At 46.5% G+C, this 24,126-nt stretch overlaps 1 protein-coding gene across 6 annotated transcripts; it reads right to left on the bottom strand.

Annotated features, from left to right (window-relative positions):
- Positions 1-11,893: 11,893 nt before the first annotated feature.
- On the bottom strand, positions 11,894-23,565 carry PRAME (PRAME nuclear receptor transcriptional regulator). Of its 6 annotated transcripts, XR_006821062.1 has the most exons (7): positions 23,329-23,565; positions 20,595-20,967; positions 17,136-17,438; positions 16,140-16,730; positions 14,382-15,247; positions 13,535-13,752; positions 11,894-12,413 (listed from the first exon to the last, which is right to left on the bottom strand). XR_006821062.1 is itself a non-coding variant. In XM_046025402.1 (5 exons), exons 2-5 carry the CDS (start codon positions 20,702-20,704, stop codon positions 14,722-14,724), a joined length of 1,530 nt encoding a protein of 509 aa, XP_045881358.1. In that variant the 5' UTR covers positions 20,705-20,967; positions 23,329-23,565; the 3' UTR covers positions 14,339-14,721. The 6 variants fall into 6 exon arrangements, 1 of the variants encoding a protein (XP_045881358.1); XR_006821063.1 differs by lacking the exon at positions 13,535-13,752; XR_006821064.1 differs by lacking the exon at positions 13,535-13,752 and having other exon boundaries at positions 11,894-12,272.
- Positions 23,566-24,126: the final 561 nt, after the last annotated feature.

The following is a 24,126-nucleotide window of genomic DNA, read 5'->3' as shown; positions in this document are numbered from 1 at the left end:
TGAATGTAAATGAAAAGTTCTGGAAGGAAATTAAAAGGGATACTCCAGTGAGGACATGAATGATAAGAAAGCAAAAAAGTCTTACTGCTGATATGGAGAAAGTTCAAGTGGTCTAGATAGAAGGTCAAACCAGCCACAACATTTCCTTAAGCCAAAATCTAATCCAGAGCAAGGCACTACCTCTCTTCAATTCTGTGAAGACTAAGAGAGATAAAGAAGCTGTAGAATAAAAGTCTGAAGCTAGAAGTTGGTTCCTAACGTTTAAGGAAAGAAATCATCTCTATTACATAAAAAGTACAAGATGAAATAGCAAGTACTAACACAGAAGCTGTAGCAAATTATTCAGACCTAGCCAAGATCATTTGTGAAGGTGCCTACACTAAAGAATATTTGTTTAGTGAAGAATATTTTAATATTGTTTTTAATATTTTAACATTGTTTAGCAAAGAAGAATATTTTTTTATTTTAGAGAGAGAACATGCGCTCATGTGAGTGCACAGTGTGGAGGGGCAGGGGGAGAGGGAGAGAGAAACTCCAAGCAGACTCTGTGCGAAGCACAGAGCACAACGTGGGGCCCCATCTCACAACCCTGAGACCACGGCCTGAGCCAAAACCAAGGGTCAGATGCTTGACTGACTGAGCTACCTAGGTGCCCCACAACAAATTTTTAATGTAGACAAAACAGCCATATTGGAAGATGATGTCATCTGGGATTTCAGAGAGAGAGAGAGAAAAGAAGTCAATGCCTGGCTTCAAGGCTTCAAAGCTTCAAAGGAGTCACCTTATTAGAGGCTAATGCAGCTAGTGACTTTATTTAAGTTGAAACTAATTCTCACTTAAAATCATAGGACCCTTGGGGCGCCTGGGTGGCTCAGTTGGTTAAAGGCTCTGCCTTTGGCTCAGGTCCTGATCTCAGGGTCCTGGGATAGAGCCCTGCGTCAGGCTCTCTGCTCAGTGGGGAGCCTGCTTCCCTTCCTCTCTCTCTGCCTATTTGTGATCTCTGTCTGTCGGATAAATAAATAAAATCTTTAAAAAAAAATCATAGAGGGTGCCTGAGTGGCTCAGTGGGTAAAAGCCTCTGCCTTCAGCTCGGGTTATAATCCCAGGGTCCTGGGATCAAGCCCCACATCAGGCTCTCTGCTCCGTGGAGAGCCTGCTTCCTCCTCTCTCTCCCTGCCTGCCTCTCTGCCTACTTGTGATCTCTGTCTCTCAAATAAATAAAATATTTTAAAAAAATCATAGGACCCTTAAGAATTATGCTAAACAACAAAGCCTGGATGACAGCACATCTGTTTACAACATGGCTTACTCAATATTTTAAACCCAGTGTTGAGACCATCTGCTCAGGGGGGAAAAAGATTCCTTTCAAAATACCACTACTCACTGACAGTGCACCTGGAAATGCATTCTGATGAAGCCGTACAATGACACTAATGTTTTCATGCCGAACACATCTGTTCTGCAGCCTACAGATCAAGAACTTGACTATTTAAGACTTTCAAGCCATATTATTTAAGAACTATATCTTGGGGGCGCCTGGCTGGCTCACTTGGAAGAGTATGTAACTTGATCTCAGGTTCGTGAGTTCAAGCCCCATGCTGGGTGTAGAAATTACTTAAAAAAAAAAAAACTTAAAAAAAATACATTTTGTAAGGCTATAGCTGCCACAGTGATTCCTCTGATGGATACTGGCTAAGTAAACTGAAAACTTCTGGAAAAGCCTCACCATTCTAGATGTCATCAAGAAGAATATTATGATAGCCATGCAGAAAAAAATCTATAATAAATACACAAAAGAAAAAAAGAAAGCAAATTACTACCAAAAAATATTCACATAATAAAGACAGCAAGAATGAAAAAGACAGAATTGCAAAATGGACTGACAACAATAAAATGGCAATAGTAAGTCCTCATCTATCAATATTTACTTGAAATGTAACTATTAGACTCTTTTATTAAAAATACTGTATATATGGGCGCCTGGGTGGCTCAGTGGGTTAAGCCTCTGCCTTCGGCTCAAGTCACGATCTCAGGGTCCTGGGATCAAGTCCCATATCAGGCTCTCTGCTCAGCAGGGAGCCTGCTTCCTCTTCTCTCTCTGCCTGCTGCTCTGCCTACTTGTGATCTCTTTGTCAAATAAATAAAATCTTAAAAAAAATAAAAATATTATATATATGAAGAAGACTGCACATGCACGTGTGGGGTAGGGGCTGAGGAAGAAGAGAGAGAGAGAGATGCTCAAGCAGACTCCCTGAGTGCAGACCACAACAGGGGGCTCAATCTCCACACCCTGACATCATGACTGTGAGGGCCTGTATGAGGGCCTGGTTAGCCAGAGGAACATACTTGCAAACTCCGGATATAGGGGCGGGCCAGGCCAGATGGAGACTTCAATCAGTGGGGCGCACATATATTTACTGTGGTAAGTTGAAATCTCATTGGCCACCTGTGTGTGGGCCAAGCTCAACCACCTCTATAAAGGTTAGTCTGTGAGACTGGGGGGGGGGGGGGGTTGTAGTAGGAGGAGGAGTAGTAGCTGTTAGGAATAGTCATTGGGTGATAGTTGGGAGCGGCGCCACCACAATCAGCCTCGCCGCCACAAGTGGCGTCTTTGGGGTTGCATGAGCGACCTCGTCTGGGGAGCGGTGTCGTCAGGGTCATAGTCATTAGCGTCGTCGGGTGAGCGGCCTCGTCCTGGGAGCGGCCTCGCCGGGAGCAGCGTCATGGGGAGCAGAGTCTGCGTTATCAGGGTTGTCGTCCTTGTCGTAGTAGCCTCTTCGGCATTGGGAGCGGCCTCGTCTGGGGAGCGGCCTTGTCGGGGTCGTCGTTGTCGCCTCTTCATGAGACAGCCCCTACCAGTCGGTTTGATTTTCAATGCTTGGTGCAAAATAAAGCTTTGCTTGACTTTCGCTTTGCATCAGTCTCGTTCCCTTGATCACGGACCCTAACTGTAGGGCCCTGGTTAGCCAGAGGAACTTACTTGTAAACCCCGATACAGGGGCGGGCCAGGCCAGATGGAGACATTCAATCAGTGGGGCGCGCATATATTTACTGTGGTGAGTTGAATTCTCATTGGCCACCTGTGTGTGGGCCAAGCTTAACCACATCTATAAAGGTTAGTCTGTGAGGCTTGCGGGGGGGGGGGGGGGTAGTAGTAGGAAGAGTTAGAATAGCCATTGGGATAGCTGTTAGGGTAGTCGTCGGAGTAATAGTCCTTGGGAGCAGTGTCGCTATGAGCCCTGCCGCGAGTGGCCTCGCCCGAGCCACGGCCCCGCCACTAGCGGCCTCGCTGGAGTGGTGTCATTCCGGCGAGCGGCCTCGACTTGGGAGCGGCCTCGTGGGCGTGTGGCCTTGTCCAGAGCGGCCTCGTTGGCGAGCTGCCTCCTCGGCGAGCTGCCTCCTCAGTGAGGGGCCTCGTCTGGGGAGCGGCCTTATTGGGAGCAGCCTTGTCGGGGTCGTCGTCGTCACCTCTTTGTAAGAGACAGCCCCTACAGGTCGATTTGGTTTCTGATGCTTGGCGCGAAATAAAGCTTTGCTTGACTTTAGTTTTGCATCAGTCTCGTTCCTTTGATCACGGACCCTAACACTAACAATGACCTGATCTGAAACCAAGAGTCAGATGCTCAACTGACTGAGCCACACAGGCACCCCAGGACTAAAATCTTTATTCAAAAAGCATTGAGTGGATAAATAAAACAAGAACCAGTGACATGCTGTCTGTAAGAAACTCGTGTTACATTGAAGACTACACACAAACCAAAAGTGAAGGAATGGAGAAAGATATTCCATGCTGTAGGGGCCTGGTTAGCAAAAAGAAGTTACTTGAAAACCCCGGATATAGGGGCGGGCCAGGCCAGATAGCCGTATTCAGTCAGAGGGGTGTGCATATATTAACTGTGGTAGGTTGAAATCCGATTGGCCACCTGTGTGTGGGCCGGGCTCAACCACCACTATAAAAGATAGTCTGTGAGGCTGGAGTGGAAGGGTTTTTTTTTTAGCAAGAGCAGCGGCAGCGGCGCCACCGCGAGCAGCACCGCCCAGAGCGGCAGCGGCAGCGGCACCACCTCAAGCGGCGCCGCCCCGTGCACCAACCAGAGCAGCAGCGGCACCACCGCAAGCGGCACCGCCCAGAACAGCAGCGGCAGCGGCGCCACCACGAGCAGCACTGCCCCGTGCACCAGAGCAGCAGCGGAAGCGGCGCCACCTCGAGCTGTAACACGAGCGGTGCCGCCCCAGCACCACCCAGAGCAGCAGCAGCAGCGGCGCCACCACGAGCAACACCGCCCAGTGGCAGCGGCGCCACCTCAAGCGGCATCGCCCCGTGCACCGTCCAGAGCAGCAGCAGCAGCGTCGCCACCACGAGCGGCGCCGCCCCGTGCACCGCCCAGAGCAGCAGGGGCAGCGGGGCTGCCGCGAGCGATGCCACCCTGAGCCAGAGTATCAGCAGCAGCAACAGCAGCAGCGCTGCCGCGAGCAGACACGCCGCCTCGGGCAGTGCCGCCTTCAGGAGCAGCCTCTCAGGAGCCAACGGTGCAGCCACGCCGGGAGTGGGTCTGTGGTACGGTGAGGGTGAGGCAGGGAGCCTCCAAGAGGGACCCCAGCGACTGGGAGGCGGTGGTCGCCAGCAAGACTCGGGCACCTACCGGTCAGTTTGGTTTCTAATGCAGTTTGGTTTCTGATGCAGTTTGGTTTCTGATGCATGGCGCGAAATAAAACTTTGCTTGATTTTCGCTTTGTGTCAGTCTCGTTCCTTTGATCACGGACCCTAACAATGCAAAGGGTAACTAAAACAACGGATAGCTATGCTTATGTCAGACAAAATAGACTTTTTTTTTTTTTGAATTCAGACAAAATAGACTTTAAGTCAAAACTATCTCTAGAAACAAGGAATGTCATTATGTAATGATAAAAGAATTAACTCTATAGTAAAATCTAAGAACTGTAAATATATACGTACCCCGCATCACAGTGCATATACAATAGTCTCTCTTACCCATGGTTTTGCTTTCCATGGTTTCAATTACCCAGGATCAACTGTGATCTGGAAGCAGAGGATCCTCCTCCTTCTGAAGTAAGGTCAGAAGGTCAACAGTAGCCTAACACTACATCACAATGCCTACATCATTCACCTACTTCATCTCATCACATAGGCATTTTATCATTTAACATCATCACAAGAAGAGGGGTGAGTACAGTTCAGTAAGATTATTTTGAGAGGGAGAGACCACATTCATGTAACTTTTATTAGGGTATACCGTTAAGTTTTTTGTTTTATTACTAGCTTTGTTGTTAATCTCTCACTGTACCTAATTTATAAAGTAACCTTTATCATGGGTATGTATGTTTAAGAAAAAAAATACACAGTTGATCCTTGGACACCACAGGTTTGAACTTTCTGGGTCCACTTACATGTGGTTTTTTAAAGCGCTTTTTTTTTAAAAGCCCCACTTTTTAAAAAAGCCACAAGGCATTTATTCACCACTGCATAAGATCAAACTGAAGGCCTCTGGCACAGAGGTCATGCTCTGAGTACCTAGAGAGGCTTAATGAGGCTGCCAGCATCCCCCCCAGGGGAACCCAGGACTGGGCAGGGTGCAGGTCACCTCACATACTAATGGGGTAGCTGGGTTGAACTCCCGGGGCTGGCAGGCAGGAGGCTGGGCTCAAGTAGAAGAAGGTACCCAGAGGGCAGAGAAAGTGCTGCAAAGGGAGCCCCACACCCCTGGTGCCCCCATCCCCCACAAGTCCTCCATGCACGGGGCTCTAGGGCTGTGCTGGGGTCACTGCAGGCCTGGGTCCCCCTGGGCTGGGTGTGGACTCCTCCCTGTAGTGGTGCCCTGGCCCCATGGCCACCTGGAGACCAGCCTACTCAAGCTTGGCCATAGAGGCTATTGACCACAGCTGGTGGTACCCCTGTAGGCAGATGGGGGAGCAGCTATACTGCACCTCCGTGCACACCCAGCAACTGCCACTGCTGAGCCGAGGCTACAGGCTGCAGAACATTGCCATCCCAGGGCCAGGCCTGCCACTGCCACCACCTGTCCTGACCCAGTGCATCTATACGCAAATTTTTTCACTATGTATACAATACTGTAAATGAATTTTCTCACTCTCTTTTCTCTTAGAGAGAGTGTGTGCACAAGTGGGGGTGGGGAGGGGAAGAGGGAGAGAGAATCTTAAGCAGGCTCCATGCCCAGCGTGGAGTCTGACATGAGGCTCTAGAGCAAGACCTGAGCGGAGATCAACAGTCGAACACTTAACCAACTAAGTCACCCAGGTGCCCCTGTTTTCTCTTCTTTGTGGTTTTCTTTTTTCTACTCTATTATACGAATATAGTACACAATACATATAACATCTAAAACATGTGTTAATTGTATTGGTAAGGTTTGTGATCAACAGTAGGCTATTAGTAATTAAGTTTGAGGGGAGTCAAAAGTTAGATTGCTGACTATGTAGGGGATTGGTGCTCCTAACCCCCCGGCTGTTCAAGGCTCAACAGCACTATCAAACTAAATTCAATAGCACATCAAAAGAGTCACATACCATGACCAAGTGGGATTTATCTTTGGGATGCAAGGTTAGTCCAACACATGCAAACTAATCAATGTGATACACAATACAAGCAGAATGAAAGACAAACATTACATCATCATCTCAAAAGGTGCAGAAAACACTGACAAAATTCTATATCCAATCGTGATAGATAAAATCTCTCAAATTTCTACACAAGAAAGGCCATCTATGAAAAATCTACAGCTAATATCATAACCAATGAGTTACAACTGGAAGATCTTCCTCTAAGACCCAGAACAAGGCAACGATCCCCACTCTCACTACTGCTATTCAACACTGTCCTGGAAGTCCTAGCCAGAGCAATCAGGCAAGAAACAGAAATACAAGGTATAGAAATTGTAAAGAAAGAAGTAAAATTATATATTTGCAAGTGAGAAGTTTGGGGGTAGGGAAGGAAAAAATGAACAAGATGGGATTGGGAGGGAGACAAACCATAAGAGACTCTTAATCTCACAAAACAAACTGAGGGTTGCCGGGGTGGATAGGGTGGTTGAGTTATGGACACTGGGGAGGGTATGTGCTATGGTGCATGTTAAAAGTGTGTAAGACTGAGGATTCACAGACCTGTACCCCTGGGGCTAATAATACATTAAATGTTAATAAAAAATTAAAAATAAAATAAAATTCAAAAAAAATTATCTATTTGCAGAGGGGATCATCATATATATAGAAAACCATAAAGACGCCACAAAAAACTACTAGAACAAATTCAGTAAACTTACAGGATATGATATCAACATACAAAAATTCTCATTTCTAAAGAATAAGGAATGAACTGGAGCACCTGGGTGGCTCGGTGGGTTAAAGCCTCTGCCTTTGGCTCAGGTCATGATCCCAGGCTCCTGGGATCGAGCCCTGCATCGGGCTCTCTGCTCAGCAGGAGCCTCCTTCCTCCTCTCTCTCTGCCTACTTGTGATCTCTGTCAAATAAATAAATAAAATCTTAAAAAAAAAAGACTAAGGAATGAACTATCAAAAAAGGAAATTAAGAAAACAATTCCATTTACAGTAACAACACAAAGAAGTTTAAGACCTCTATGTGTTGAACATTATAAAACATTGATGAAGGAAATTTTCAAAGACACAAATAAATGGAAAGACATTTTCAAAGACACAAATAAGTGGAAAGACATTAAATTTATTAAATGTTATATTAAATTTTAATATTAAATATAAATGTTATATTAAATATTATAAATTAAATTTATTAAATTATTAACTATCTTTCCATATATGTGTTTTTGAAAATTTTCTTCATCAATGTTTTATAATGTTTGTAGACTGGAAAAATATCGTTAATATGTCCATACCACTCAAAGCAATGTACATATTTATTGTAACCCTTACCAAAATCCTTCTAATGACACCGTTTACACATATGAAAAAATTGAAATAGAATTCATATGGAACCACAAAAGACCACAAATACTAAAGCAATCTTGAGAACAATAAAACTGGAGACATAATGCTTTCTGGTCTGAAATTACATTACATAACAACCAAACCACATAAAAACAGACAAACCAATGGAACAGAAGAGAGAATCCAGAAATAAACTCACACATTTACAGCCAACTGATGTTCCGCAAGGATGCCAAGAACACACAATGGAGATAGGATACTCTTCAACAAATGGTTTTGAGAAAACTGGATATCCACATTCAAAAGAATGAAATTATATCCCTATCCCACACCATACACAAAAATCACCTCAAATGAGTTAAAGAATTAAACTTCAGGCCTGAAACTACAAAACTCCTAGAAGAAATGGGAAAAACATCTTGATATTTGTCTTGGCCATAACTTTAGATAGACACCAAATTACAGGGAGCAAAAGCAAAAACCGACAAATGGGTCTACATGAAATTAAAAAGATTCTGCACATCACAGGAAACCACCATGTGAAAAGGCAACCCATGGAATGGGAAAAAATGTTTGCAAATCATATATCCAATAAGGCATTAATATTCAAAATATATGAGGAACTCCTACAACTCAACACTAAAAATATAAATAACCAGATTTAAAATGGGCAAAATACCTAAATGTCACTTCTTTAAAGAAGAAATTCAAATGGCTAACAGGGACATGAAAAAGTCCTCAACATCTCTCATCAGGGAAATATAAGTCAAAACCACAGTGAGGTTTCACGTCATGCCTGCTCAGTTGGGTATTATCAGAAAGACAAAAATAGTGTTCGTGAAGATGTGGAAAAAGGGAGCCCTCATACACTGCTGATGGGAATACGAATTAGTACAAACATTGAAAACAGTATGGAGATTCTGCAAAAAATTAAAAGAACTATCAAGTGATCCTGTAATCCCATTTCTAGGTCAATATTTCAAAAGAATTGAAAGCAAGATAGCAAAGAGATAGCTGCACTCTCGTGTCCTGCGCAGCACTATTTAAACTATAGAAATAACCTAAATATCTCTCAGTGGATGAAAGGATAAAGAATATCACGTTTCCTTTATCCATTCATGTAAGTATGTTTTTATTTATGTATAATGTAATAATAGCCTTAAATAGGAAATCCCGCCATTTGTGACAAAATGAATGGAGCTGGAGGACAGTATGCTAAGCAAAATGAACAAGACACAGAAGAGAAATACACTGCATGATCTCACATGTGGAGTCTAAAATATCCTAAATTTGGGGCACCTGGGTAGCTCAGTCAGTTAAGGGTCTGCCCTTGGCTTAGGGTCCTGAGGTCCTGGGGTCGAGTCCTGCATCGGGCTCCTAGCTTGGCGGGGGTCTACTTCTCCTTCTCCCCAACTTGTACATGCACCTGTTCTTTCTCTCTCTCAAATAAAAATATTCTTAAAAATAAAATAGAATATTCAAATTCATAGAATGAAGAGTAGAATGGTGGTGGCTGGGAGTGGAGAGAGGGGGAAATGTGATGATGTTGGTCAGAATACAAAGTTTCAATAATGCAAGATGAATAATTTCTGGAGATTGTATGTACCTCATGGTGCCAACAGTTAACAATACTGCTATTTTATGCATATAATTTGCTAAGAGGATACATCCTAAATGTTCTCCCTAAATACACACTACCTAAGTAATGTATGTATTAATTAGCTTGACTGTGGTGATCATTTCACAATATACACACATATTGCAAATGCCAAATGTATAATTTAAATATGTACAATTTTTATATGCCAACATCATCCCAATAAAGCTGTTTTAAGAAACACTAAAGGATTATAAAAAAGCACCATGGACAGCTATATGGCAACAAATTAGATAACCTAGAAAAAATGGACAAGTTCCTGCAAACATAAAACCTACTAAGACTAAATCATGAAGAAACTGAAGTTCTGAATAGATCTAGAACTTTTAAGGAGACTGAAACCATCAGAAAGCTTCCAGCAAAGAAAAACCCAGGACCAGATGGTTTCACTGGTAAATTCTACCAAGCATTTAAAGAACTGACACCAATGTTTCATAAATGCTTCCAAAAAACTGAAGCACCAACTCGTGCTATAAGGTAAGCATTACCCTGACACTTAAGGACAGACACTACAAAAATTGAAACTACAGACCAATGTCCTTCATGAATAATGATTCTGAAATCAATAAAATACTAGCAAATTCAATTTAACAACATTTAAAAATGATTATACATCATAACCAAATGGAATTTATCCCCAGAAAGCAAGGATGTTTCAACGTTCAAAAATGAATAAATGCAACACACATTAGTATCATGAAGGGGTAAAGCTCACATGATCATTTCCACTGATGCATATCTGATAAAATCTAATACCCTTTCATGACAAAAAAGAAACAGTCAATAAACTAGGACTAGAAACAGACTACCTCAATGTAATAAACACCCATGAGGAAATACCACATGTAATGCTGAACTCAATGGTGAAAGACTGAAAGCTTTTCCCCTAAGATCAGGAATAAGACAAGCATGTCTGCTTTCAATACTTCTACTCAACACTGTACTAGAAATTCAAGACCATACGGTTAGGCCAATAAAAAAATAAAAATAAAAGGCAAATGAATTGGAAAGGAAGAAGCAAAGTTCTATCTTCTTGTAAAGTTGTAGGATACAAAAATCTGTTTTATTTCTATACACTGGTCATGAACCACCAAAAAAATTAAGAAAACACTTCCATTTATAATAGCATCAAAAACAATAAATACTTTGGAATAAAATGAACCATGGAGGTGATAGATCTGTACACTGGAAACTACAAAATTATAGAACAGGAATAAACTAAAGAAGAACTACAGAAATAGATATCCTATGCTCTTGAACCAGAGAATTTCATATCAAGATGACCATATTACATTAGAGGTTGAACTGTGTCCCTCAGAAAGATTACTTGGCAGCCGAATTCCTGGTACTTGGGAATGTGACACTATTTGGAAATAAGTCTTCACAGAAGCAATCCATTAATAGGAGATCATACATGATTACATTGGCCCCTAATGCCGTATGACTTGTGTCCTAATCAAGAAAATCTGGACACAAGCAAGGAGGAAAGACAACCATGTGAAGATGACAGTAAAGACTGTAATCATGCTGCTGCTACCAAAAGGTCTAACAGGCAAGGAAGGAACATATGCTAGAGATTTCAGAGAGAGCATGACCCTGCCAATACCTTGATTTCACAATCCTAGTCTCCAAAACTGTGAAAGAATAAAATTTGTTATTTTAAGCTACTTCATTATGGCAGAGGGGGAATGGGAAATTACTGTACAGAGACTATTTGGAGTGAAGAAGTTTTGGAAAATAGAGAGTGGTTCTGGTTGCAAAACACTGTGGATGTAACATGCCACTGAATTATACACCTAAAACAGGTTAATTTCCATAGACGGAATAGAAAAAGTTATCAGGATCTATCATGCAGGAAGCACCAAGCCCAAATTGTTCCACAGGGAATCCTACTAAACTTCAAGGCTTTCAGAGGCTACAGATTTCCTTTGCTATCTGAAAGTAGAGCATTCTTTTTTTTTTTTTTTTTTAAGATTTTATTTATTTGAGGGGCGCCTGGGTGGCTCAGTGGGTTAAGCCCCTGCCTTCGGCTCAGGTCATGATCTCAGGGTCCTGGGATCGAGCCCCACATCGGGCTCTCTGCTGAGCAGGGAGCCTGTTTCCTCCTCTTTCTCTGACTGCCTCTCTGCCTACCTGTGATCTCTGTCTGTCAAATAAATAAATAAAATATTTAAAAAAAAAGATTTTATTTATTTGAGAGAGTGAGTGTGTGTGCACAAGTGGGGGGAGCAGAGGGAGAAGCAGGCTCCTCAGAGAGTAGGGAGCCCAACATGGGGCTGGAGCCCAGGACCCTGTGACTGCAACCTGAGCCGAAGGCAGACGTCTAACCAACTGAGCCACCCAGGTACACTGATCTTTGAAAAGTAGAGCATTATGAAACCTTTCATAAGCTGAAATGTTTGTGTAAAGCAAAGCAACTGCCATTAATTTATATGGAAAACATTTTAGTGTTCCCAGACCCAAAAAGTAACCTCTCCTAGGCTTGTCTGACATCTCAACACACACCTTCCTAACAAAAGCACAAAATAAACCAAGAAAAACCACACACATTCACAGACATGGTTCACAGCTATGGTGGCTTGACAAGATGCGGAGCAGATTTCCAGGGCAGGGTGGAGGGGGATGCACTCGGCAGGGCCACTCTCGCAGCTTGGGGTGTGCACTGCCTCTATGATGACCTGCTGCAAAACAAACGCTGAATGCTATCTTCGCTTTTTACATAAAAGTGAAAAATCCTCTTCGGATTTCTTTTGCTTAGCGGAAACAAATGGAGGTCTTTTGCACAAGTGGTGTCACACAAATTTTCAAAAAGCGGGGCACACCTGTATATAAGAAAAAACCAAAACCACAGAAGTGGGACACACTGAAACATCACCCTGAATAAAGCAGCATCATTTCAAACTGCCATATGCTGAAGGCACAGCTTACACCACCAGGAATGAGACAAAGACACCCACTCTCACGCATCATGGTATTGGAGATACTAGGCGGGGGGATAAAGAATGACAATCTTAACAGAGAAACAGAATCTGAAATTAGCAAATCAAACGGCTGCTACTGGAGACAGAGAAAACACAAAAGTATAAATTATTAGAAATAACAGAAGGAAATAAAGTGGGCCCAGAAAGTTAAAGGCAGTTCTTGGGAAGTAATTTGGGACAGGGAGTCGAGTGGAGAAGAGACATGCACTTAGGTGTCACCATTTATTATGAAGAAAAAATTGTAACAATTCCTCTCCACTACGCTGCCCTCCACCTTAATAACTTTGCTCCAGCTCAGTTGCTTTTTCTCCAGGGGACTCTAAGCAAAAGGCTACTCCATGAAAAAGGATTCTCCCTTTTCACCATCAAAGGGTTTGACATATCCTTCATCCTCTGTCTCTCCTTGATTCCTTCTCACATCCCTCCTCTCCTTTCTCTGCCTGGAGTGGGGGCTTCCCTAGCTCTTCTGGTATCTGGATGCTTTTCCACACACACCTATCAGTTACTGGTATGTTTACAGAGAATCCTCGATTCCTGTATCTCCCCTCACAAAAACAAAAACAAAAGACCAGCCACTGTTAAGGAAAACCCCAGTTCTACCTCCCCGGGAAAAACCCAGTCCTTCGCTGCTGGGAATCTTTCTCCTGGGTCTCCTTTACGCCTCACAGAAAACACTGCACTTCTAACACTTCTGGTCACCGAATGTGCGGGAATTCGTCCCTGCAACAAAAACTAAGTCACACCGTATCTCCGATACCATGCACCTGGAGAGAGTGGCGGATTCCAGCTGAAGAGATCAGTCCCACAAGACTGCTCCCACCCTACTTCAGATGCCAAGAGCAAGTAGTTAAGCCCCCAGCTTACCCACCACTTGTCTGATTTGGCTACAAATCAGAGGGGCTCCCATGACCCCCTCCCTCAAGTTGGATTCATTTGCTGGAGTGGCTCACAGAAACACTTACTTTTTTACCAGTTTATGAAAAGATGATAAATAGTACGGATGAGAAGCCAGATGAAGAGATACATATGGTGAGGTCTGGGGGGGAGGGGATCCAAGTGCAGGAGCTTCTGTCCTTGCGGTGTTGGGGTCCATCTCTCCATACCCCTACTACTGGGGTTTTATGGAGGTTTCCTCATGTAGATGCATCAACTCACTCCGTTTCCAGTCCCTCTTCCCCCTCTGGAAAATGAGGCAGGAGCTGAAAATTCCAAGCTAATCATGGTTTGGTCTTTCAGGGGACCAGCCCCAACTGGGAGCCATCTGATCACCCAGCCTAAAGCGCGTCATTAGAACAAAAAATGATCCTAGTATTCTTCTCACTTAGAATGTATGTACAAGGGTTTCAAGAGCCCTGTGTCAGGGGTGGGGGTCAAAGGCCAAATGTTGGAACAAAGGAAACTTCTAGAGTTGTTACTTAGGAAATGACACTGCTTTCAGAAGCTCTGCGTCAGGAGCTGAGGGCAGACCAATACATATGCTCAACCATCCCAGTCCCCTGACTCTGGTAACCCCTCACCATACTGGTATCCTGTTGTTCTCATGGCACTCCTTGAAACCAGCTTTCTTATGGGTTTGGTGACCTGTTTAGTGGTACGCATCGCTTTCAAAGCTAAGTTCTTTGAAAGCAGACACCTTGAATGTTTACACTCTTCCTCAATAAAAGCAGTTTCTGAACAGGAAGTCGACAAATGTCTGAATAAAGAGGTGAACAAAAGCTATGTACTGAGCACCTACATTCATCTATTCCCTTGACGAACATGTCAGTGACCCCACCTTATTAAAAAAAAGTGTTTTGAAAAGAAACTCACCCAACTGCACGGTGTTCAAAGTGGGAATGCTGAAGCAAAATGAAAGGGACACTGGGTAAACAGACCAAAAGGAAAAATGCTGGGAGACTCTCTCTTTTTATATCCAGCACTAAAACAGCACCTGCAGGATCGATTTTTGACCGGTGCTTTTCGATGTAATGAGTAAGGGAGCCCCAGTTGGATCCAGGAATAGGAGTCCCCACTACAGTGTTTGTTGTCTTTTCTCTTGTTTTCACAGTTTTCTTCAAAGCCACACCATCGCTCGGGAAATCCACTGCCACAGCTCCAGGATCCACTGTTGCCCCTCTTTCCCATCAGGTCAGCTGCGCATTCTCGTAAGTCAGGCCACTGAGGTCGAGTTAGTCAACTCCATGTCGGCCCGCTGTAGTGCCTGCAACATTTCCTGCAACTTGGCATGCACGCGGGCGAGCTCCACTCTGTTGAGGTTCCCCCACCTGTATTCATCCAAGTACACAACACACTCAGCAGGGACAGGGTACTGCACACGCTTCAGCTCCTTCAGCCCCGCTAAGTGCTGCAGCACGTTCATGATGCCTGAGGTGGAGATGACGTTGTCGTAGAATACCAGAGAGCGGAGGCAGGAGCAGCTGCACAGGGCAGGCAGCAGGGCTTGGAGCTGGGCTTCTTTCAGCCGGCAGCTTCTCAAGTTCAGGTGCTGCAGAGTGCCTGACACCTCCCCCAGCAGAACCTCGAGGGGCCCAGGAACCATTTGGGATAGGTTATTGCCACAGAGGACCAACTCCTTCAGGTGGGTGGCATGAATGCTCTGGGACAAGTAGGTGATGTCATTCTCAGTAAGCCTACATCCATTAATCACCAGTGTCTCTAGTGGTTTTTGCAGGCCACTGTGGAGAGACAAACACCGTTTACTCCTTGGAAATTAGAGTGTACACTAGATGCATTTGGAAAAGATCCAGAAATCTGGCCTGAGAAATTTGCACTACGCCTACCTCAGTCTGGATGCAAATGGTAGGAGCCATCTTTTGCAGCAGTTAAGAACACAGAGCTTGGAGTGAAACATTTCTCCATTTCCCACAGGACCTCTCTATTTTCAGAGTATGGTGTCGGGCACCCCTCTTAGCTTCCTAACAAGCCACTTTGACACAGTTACCGCTCATGCTCCATAAAGTGTAAAATTAATGAAATTTAGATATAACTCCTACTCATGGTAAGGCCTAGATTCTACTCAGTAGAAGGTTCAGGAAGATGGTTCCCCATGCTTCTATTTACTCAAAGACCCGTGCCCCAGGAGAACAGCTCCCTATTCCAGGGCGTACCACAGAGAAATCTGAGACATTTATAAGGAGAGTCAGTTCACCAAATCAGCTCAGCTTAGATGTTGTGGGAGGCAGTTTCCTCCCTCAAACACCACCCTCACAACTTACCATCCTTATTCACCTTCTCTACATAAACTCTAGACAGATTTTTTTCAAGGCTGCATATCCATTCTTAGCTAAATGCTTGGCACAGACTAAGAGCATGAATGAATGAATGAATGGAGTGAGCGAATGAATGAGTGGATGAGATGACAATTTCAGACCTGCCTCTTTCTCTTCTATAGCAGCCACCAGCCCCTGGCTGGCCCAGGACCACCACCCTGGAGTCTGGGTCCAGCAGCAACTCTGTGGACTCACAGAAGGGAAGCCCGAGCTTGTCTCTGCTCCAATGCAGCAATGCCCAGAGCGGCGTCCAGGTGTCCTGGCCTGTGTACCTTCAGAGGACTTGCCGCACACTCACCTCAGCATCTTCTGTAGCTGGCCTGAGAGACAGCCAAAGATGAGATGGAGCTTCTGGAGGTGGCCCAGCGGACTCAGCAAGGAGAAACAGTCTGCAGGGAAATCCCAGGGGATGTCATTCATGATGAGGTGGCCCAGGTTGCTCATCTGCCCTACATGGGTGAAGAACTGGATCAGGTCCGACCGGAAGCAGAACCTGCTCCTGTGATGAAGCCTCACCTCTCGGATGGTCTCCAGCTCCAGCATTCCCAGGATCTCGACGAGGCTGCGCAACGGCACCTGGTTGATGACCAGGGTCCGACAGCGGAGGCGCAGACAACCATGGCTCTTCTCGACTCTCTGCAGTATGTATGAGGGGAACCCCGACAGGTGGAAGAAGCCGAACAAACCGCCGAGGAAAAGGTCTGTGTGGATTTCCACAGGTTCTCGGTGATGCGGAGGCTGTTCTTTGGAACTGGGCGCCAACGGGTCTGCCTCTGGCTCTTCCAGCATGTGTTTGATGACAAAGGGGGCAGGAGTCGTCTCAGAGCACTCCTCCCAGTTGGAGTGCTCAAAGTCATGGGTAAAATCCAGCACCTTCAGCTTCGATCTCCTGCAGGGAATGAGGAGGACAGTAGAAACTGGGACTTTCAGGCCAGTACAGCAGAGCTGGGAGGAGACCAGCAGCAGTGAACCCTGGGAAGGGCCTCTGGGCCAACCAGCAGCCCTGCCTGCTGCCCTGTACCATGCATTCAGAGGGCCCTCCTCAGTGCCCACCTTTTTATACACTCTGGGGATACCACCCGGAAACCTAGCCACCCCCTTAACCACCTCAGCAGCGTGATCGGCTCTGAACTGCACCAGGGCTGTCTTCTCAGAGGGACCCTGAGCAATGGCTCAAGGCTTCCCAATGATTGACATTGTACCTGGTGGCACATGCCTAGGCCCTGCATCCCTGAATCTAGCTCCCGCTTCCTCAGTCACTGCGCTACTATCAGCACCCTGTCTTTCCAGTTACCTGGGGCAAGCATCACTGGTAGGAACCAATTCCAGCCCATCTAGGACAGCTTCCAAGAGGTCTTGAGTTATTGACTGATCTCTTAATGATCCAAGACGGAGGCAGGGGAAGGGCCAGGCCTGCACCATTGCTGTCACGGTCTTTGTGTGTCCCCCATCAAAAGCTGCCGTGGACAGTTTTGGGAAGAGACCCACAGGGAGCTTCTCCAGGGCACGGACAGCTGAATCCTCATCATTCAGGAGGCTCTGTGCTGCAAGATCCAAGAGGCTGAGAGGGTCTTGTCCACTCATCTCCACTGACCTGCTGCAAGGTAAGGGAAAATCCTCAGTGCATTTTCATGGTGCTCAGCCCTCCCTCTTTTGGGCCAGGACAACCCAGCCTCCACCACCCTTAGCAGGAAGTGAGATCCCCGGAGGTCCCCTACACTCCTACCATCCTACCACTTCTAGTTCTAAATCTGGAGCGTGCACACTCTCTCTCTCCCTCTCTCTGCTAGTGGCACCGGTGTCCCTTACCCTGATCCCAGCTGGCTGAAAGGAGGCTAATTAAGGCTTTATCTCTGTTCCTTATTGAGCTTCACAGAGCATAAATTTTTCCAAAGTTAGTTTCTCAAACTTTCCCCAAGATCATCACCATCTCCAACATGATTTTAAGGACTGGACAACCATCTCTTTCCCTAGTCCAGCAGCAAGAGGTCAGGTCCTGAGCTTTTGTTTGCCTTCTCTGCCAGGCAGGCCTTACAAAATGGTAATGGAAACTTTCCACATGTTCAGATCTGGACTCCTTCCTGCTCTATGCAGTGCATTCCTACTCACAATCCACCAGGCTTCAATGCAAATCAGAGACAAGAAAATTATTTTCAAAAAATCAGAAAGATCTAAAACTCCTCTTATGGTGCTAGTAAAATTTTGACACAAAATGTCAGAAAAAGATAAGAAAAAGCAAAATTAAAGCACCATCCCAAGTGTAAGTAGATACAACAGTCCTGGATAAAATACTAAGCAGAACGAAGCAGTGTTTCATAACCAAGCAGAATCACAGAGCGTTTCTTCCAGGAACAAAAGGGGAGTGACACATTGGAGAATCTATTACTGAACTTCTGATTACACTTGACGACTGAACATGAGTGCTCTGAGCTGCCACTTGAAAACCCAAATGAAATAAAGGAAGAGCTAAAACCAGAAGGTCAGAGAGGAGAAATTAGACACCCCTGCTCTTTAAGAAAAAAGCAAGTTTTGGAATCTAGAAAAAGGTGAATCAGAGGAACTAGAGTTCAGACTACAGAAGCTAAAACCTCAGCCTGTGTGGATGGTGAAGTCAGAAATCAATTGCAGAACCTGCAAAGGCCTCAGGAGTGACACCCACAAGCAGGGCCCTGGGAAAGGGCCACAGCGCTTGGCCAGCCCTGTGGAAGCAGTCTCTACAAACATATGGAATATATGCGTTTCCCTCCACCCCAGCACAGCCAGCAATCCACACCTGAGCCCCACCTTCCTCCAGTTCCCACCCTGACTCTGCAGCTCCCTGGAGCCACTCTCAGCCCTCACCCTACAGCAGGCCGCTCTTCCCAGGGGAACAAGGGGACTGGGAGTGAGCTGGTTTGGTAAATGATGATTTTAACCATCAAAACGCTGGACTATGACCTGACTGAGCATTTTCCGCCTATGTGTGAGTGAGAAGGGGCCTTGCTCAGAGCTGAGGCCGGGTAGGCAGCACCAGGCCCCTGTCACAATCCACCAATTGTTCTGATGGCAGAGCTCATCTGAAGGAGGCAGGGCCCTGGCTGCAGAACTGGCTATGTCTGAACACCGCCCCCCCCAAGCTTCTGAAATGGCCCACTTCTTTGAAGGAACAGCCCAAGGAAAACCACATGCTGGGACCCTCGGGGCGTCTCTGCCCTTGCCCCTCCTTCATGCCCCTCTCACTTGGTTAAGACTAGGTCCAGAGGGCGCCTGGGTGGCTCAATGGGTTAAGGCCTCTGCCTTTGGCTCAGGTCATGATCCCAGGGTTCTGGGATCGAGCCCCACATCGGGCTCTCTGCTCTGCAGGGAGCCTGCTTCCTCCTCTCTCTCTGCCTGCCTCTCTGCCTAGTTGTGATTTCTGTCAAATAAATAAAATATTAAAAAAAAAAAAAGACTAAGTCCAAATACCAAACCCTTCAAGGGGGATGTATATTCTACCGACATCTGCAGAAGACACAGAGAAGAGATTCCCCAAAACTCGGCAGTGAAAACTCACACTCTCAATCTCCCTTCCCCTCCCCTAAACCTGTCAGCCTTCCTGCCAAATGCCTTCCTTGGGAGGAGCCGTTTGCACCTCCAGCTTCTCCCCACTGAAGCCCCTAAGGGTCTCCCTGCTGCGCCCTCCTGAAGGACCTTCACCAAAATCCCTCTATACTGGAGAGAGATGCTATAAACATATATTCAACATGTCATACTGATTTTCTTAGGGCCTTCTCCTAGGTTCCAATGCATCGATTCTCCTCATCTTGTCTTCCCTCCATTATTCACTGTAGATTCCCTTCAAGATCCCTACCGTTGCTGCTGTCCTTGCTAGTGTGTCAGGTGGCCCGGCTCACACCTCATCTCCGAAGGGTCCGAGGCCCTGCACCCTGTGCCTCTTGCAGTGAGGGCTGTGGCACAACAAGGCAAGGGAGTACTGAGCCCCCGGGAGTCAAAATTTATTCCTCTCTATCCCCTGGTTTAAAAGCAGTTCTATTCTCTCCTAATCTGGGTCAATTACTCCCACCAAGATGGGGGCTCCTTTTTACCAGTTGGGTGCTGGACACAAAGAGGATAAAGTGTTCAGGTGCAGCTACAGCTTCTAACCCAGTGGGATTTTCTGCTTCACAATGGACGGTGGCTGAACCTAACCAACTTTATGACTTCGCGGGTCTGACAGAACTTCCTTCATGACAAGCAGTTCTGGCCATAGGGTCATGTCGTGTCCGATGGCCATCTGCCATGCCCACTAGCGCTACAGGAACTGCTTTATAAGCCCACGAGTCACCTCTGCAGACTTCGTGGCCTGGCTCCAGACCCCTAAGAAGGTATCTTTTCCTACCACTGATAACCCCAGTCCCCTCAGATTGACGACATCTTGTGGCCCAAGCACCACGGCTGCTTTCACGGCAGCTTGGACTTTGCTCCTCTGCAGAAAATGTTCCTAATCTGGGATACACTCGAAGTCAGTCTTTTGGGCACCCTGGTGGCTCAGTCAGTTAAGTGTCTAACTTCAGCTCAGGTCATGATCTCCAGGTCCGGGGATCCAGCCCGGTGTCCGGCTCCATGCTTAGTGAGAGTCTGCTTCTCCCTCTGCCCCTCCCAATTCCCCTGCTCATGTTCACAGACGCACTAATACACCTTAAAAAAATGGGGCAGTCTTTTGTGTCTGGTATACAGGCCAAAAAAGCGTTCCGAGATATGGAATATGTTGTCTCCAAAACCTGAAGAGTCCTACCAGGTGTCATGCTTCCTTCTTTGCCACGGGAGGTGCAAGTTGTAGTAATTCATCTTTTCCTTTGGATGGTATGACCCAGCATGTCCTGGGGCACTCCAAGCTCTTCTCATGCAGCAGATCCTTGAGTCTTCACAGGCACATCTCCAAGGATGCAATGCATGTTTCTTACCAAGGCTTCCAACATGTCAGCCATTTCTCACTAATCTCACTCGAATGACATGCAATCAGAGTAGTGAACTGGTGTGATATTCTGTGGATGCCGGGTTGTAGGTGGTCCAGATCTCTCTGAACTATGACAGAGGCAGGAAGGGCATAATCCTGGGGCAAAATTAAACGTAGACTCTCGCCTGTTCCATGTGAAAGCAGATGATACCTGATAGGGACAGAAATGAACACATTTGCCAATTAACGTTTGCATACCATATACCCGAGACTTCATTAATCCGGCTTGAGCAAGGCAAGCCCATCTGGAATGGCAGCTTCAGCTGGGGCTACTATCTGGGTGACTTTACAGAAATCTTGGCCAACTTCCAGGATGAACCTGCTTTCTGCAGGGACAGACTGCTGAATTAAATGGAAATATGACAAGGTCCACCACTCGAGCCCTTTGCATTCTTAAGAATGACTAAATTATCTGTCATTCCTCCTACCATGTGATACTGTTTTATATTTACTATCTTGATCAGGAATGGAAACAGGTACAGAGACCTCCACTTGGCCTCTCCTATCACAATAGTTCTTATCTCACAGATAAAAGACCCAATCTGGGTGCTGCATTGACTTCCAAATATTCTATTCCAATCAGGCATTTGTAAACTGGGCAATGACACAGGGTTACCATTGTGAGCTGGATCCTGACCCAGGATTCTATTTATTATCTGGCTCCCTAGAGCCCCCCCCAATTCTAACAGTGGGGGGGGGCACAATTATGTTTTGTACATCCAGAAGTAATATCAACTCTGACTCTATGTCCAACAATATGTAATTTATTTATATATCGCCCTTTCCCTGGTTTGCTCCTCAAACTGCTTGTATATTCCAGTTCCCCTCATTTACATTTACCCATGTGTGGTAAGCATTGCCCAAAATGACCACGATGATTTTTGCCTCCTGGTATCCATTCATGCCCTTGTGAAGTCCCCTGCCGCACTGAATAAAGCAGACCTGTGATCATCTGTGGAAATTATAGTGTGTGACTTCCAAAATTAGGTCATAAAAGGCACTGTGACTTCCACCGTGCTTCCCCCTGGATCACTTGCTTTCATGTCACAGAGACACCCAAACGGCCTTATGGAAAGGCCCACGCGGCAAGTAATGAAGGGCTTTTGTCAAAAACTGACTGGGCATGTGAGGGAGCTGCCTTGAAAGTGGGTATCCAGGCCTAACTGAACCTTCAAATGACTGCAGCCCCAGCCCAGGTCTTGCTTGCATCCTCAGACACACCAATGAGCCAGCACTACCCAGCTAAGCCACAGAAACCATGTAAGATAACAAAAAGAACGAATTAGGCTGCAAAGTTTTGGGCTTACTTATTGCACACCATCAGGTAACTGAAATACTGAGTAAACGTGCATAAATTCCGTTGAGAAAATTTATTGAGTCCCCTTGCCATAGAGTTTTGTGGTCCTTTAAGGCGTGGTTCCTTTATCTCTCTTCTCAGCCTAAGCACTCTCCTGCTGTGTTATGCTGGGACAAGCCCTACCTACATGCCAGGAGGAAACTGGGGAAGACAGCAAGAAAAGCGTATTTTGTCTTACTGAAAATGCCCCTGCAATGTATTCAAATAGAAGATTTAGTGGGCTTTTTTTTTTCAGGTAGGCTCCACACCCAGCATGAGGCCAGAACTCACCGCCCTGAGATCAAGACCTGGGCGGAGACAGAGTGGGACGCTTAACCAACTGAGCCACCCAGGCACCTCAAGATTCTAGTTTTTAATAGGGTGAGTTGGCCCACTTACTTCCATGTCAGAGGGTTAAGGAGAATCTGTGAATTTCAGATCACGGGGCTTCAATGCAAGTAACTCTATCAATATGCCAAGGTGCCATTCTTTCCCAACCAGGATGATTTTGGTATAGCAGACCTGCCCTGATTGGGAATTCAACCTCCTTTGGAACTCTACTTCCCTGCAGATTAAATCCCAGCCAGACCCTTAGCTCTTCTCCCCTGCACCACATCCTTCCCCCTCCACCCCCCCAAGATGAAGGCCTCTTTGTTTGCTACCAAGGAGATCCCGAGGGTGGCTTTCAATTGCCAATTGGCTCTCTGGCTTTATCCTTCCCTATGGCGTCAACCCAGCCTAGCACATTCAATCCCACAGTTCTCTTTTCCTAATTACTAATAGGTCATGCTTTCCAAAATGATTCACCTAGTGTGCTGGCTAGTGCACTCCTATCTGTGGGCATCCTATCCCAATTCACCACCAGCTCAAGCTCTAACTCTAGGGCTGCCATCTTGTGCCTGGGCTACCTGAGCTCCACTCCCTTCCTCCTAATGCCAGCAGGTGGTGAGCTGTGTCCAGACGCAGGGCATGGCCAGATGTCAGGGGTCATCCCATCCCTGTAGGTCCCGATGGTGGGGCCTTTCAGGTGCCCTCTGTCCCACTGCGTTGGTGGCAGTCTCCGGAGGGCACCCCGCCCCGTGGCGGTCTTTGGTCAAGGTCTGTAAGAGGCAGCGCAGGTGGTTACAGCAAGAAAGAACTGCTATCTTGGCCCTGGGGTAAGAAGTTTGCACCCACCTGGAAGTCCGCCCACTCGACTTTCCTTTGGAACCTCTCCGGATCCCCCATCAAGCAAAGGACACAGGAAGCATCCCGCATCCGGCGCAGCCACCTGAACCGCAGGAGAACGTAGGAAGACCGGGGCCCAGGCAGCTTCAGATTCCGGCGTTCTGAGCCCTCCTTGGTGCGGGAGCCCTGGGCTCCTGTTCCACATTTTGACGCTCCACGCGACCCCAGAGCCTACGAGGCAGCTGAGAAGGGCGACCTGGGGACTGAAAGCACTCTTAAAGGGCTGGAAGGCAAGACTCAGAGCCTAACTGCAGCTCTCGAAGTTTCCTGAGGCGCGGGTAGCTTCCTGAGTCACGTGGGGCACGGGCTCAGAAGAGGGTTGGCAGACTCACACAGGTCACGTGGGCAGGTCCCCCTCACCCTCACGCTGGATCACGTGAGAAGCCGGGCCGGCCCAGCTCCCCACACCTTCTACGGGTCACGTGGTCGGGGTGGGGCCTGCTTCCTGCTAAGGGGAACTTGGGAGAGGGGGCGGGGCCTGCTCTCTTAAAGGGATCTTGGGGCCTGATCCCTTCATCCTGGTCACGTGGGCAGGACCGTGTTTCTTCACTTGGGATCGCGTGTAAGGTGGCGGTTAGGTCCTGCTCGGCTCACCCCTGGTCTCCTGGTTGGCAAGTGTGCTGGGAAGGGCTGAGAAGTAGCCTCGGACTGCAGTCTGTGGGTCGTATCACCAGTGCGGGCTTAGAAACCTGGAGGGCTGAGTGAGATCGGGTCCCAGGCCTGTTGGAGAGACCGAGGAGGGGGCAT

This window comes from Meles meles, chromosome 12 (assembly GCF_922984935.1).
Source record: "Meles meles chromosome 12, mMelMel3.1 paternal haplotype, whole genome shotgun sequence".
NCBI lineage: Eukaryota > Metazoa > Chordata > Mammalia > Carnivora > Mustelidae > Meles > Meles meles.
This window is presented reverse-complemented; position numbering and strand designations above follow the sequence as displayed.

Coding starts and splice junctions, on each gene's coding strand:
- PRAME (XM_046025402.1), bottom strand. CDS start 20,704: ATGAGAAGAGCTTGGAGTGCCCCAGGACATGCTGGGTCATACCATCCA. Junction 17,439..20,594: donor AGAAGGAAGCATGACACCTG/GTAGGACTCTTC, acceptor CTTACCTTGCAG/CAGGTCAGTGGAGATGAGTG. Junction 15,248..16,139: donor CAGCTACAGAAGATGCTGAG/GTGAGTGTGCGG, acceptor GTCTCTCCACAG/TGGCCTGCAAAAACCACTAG.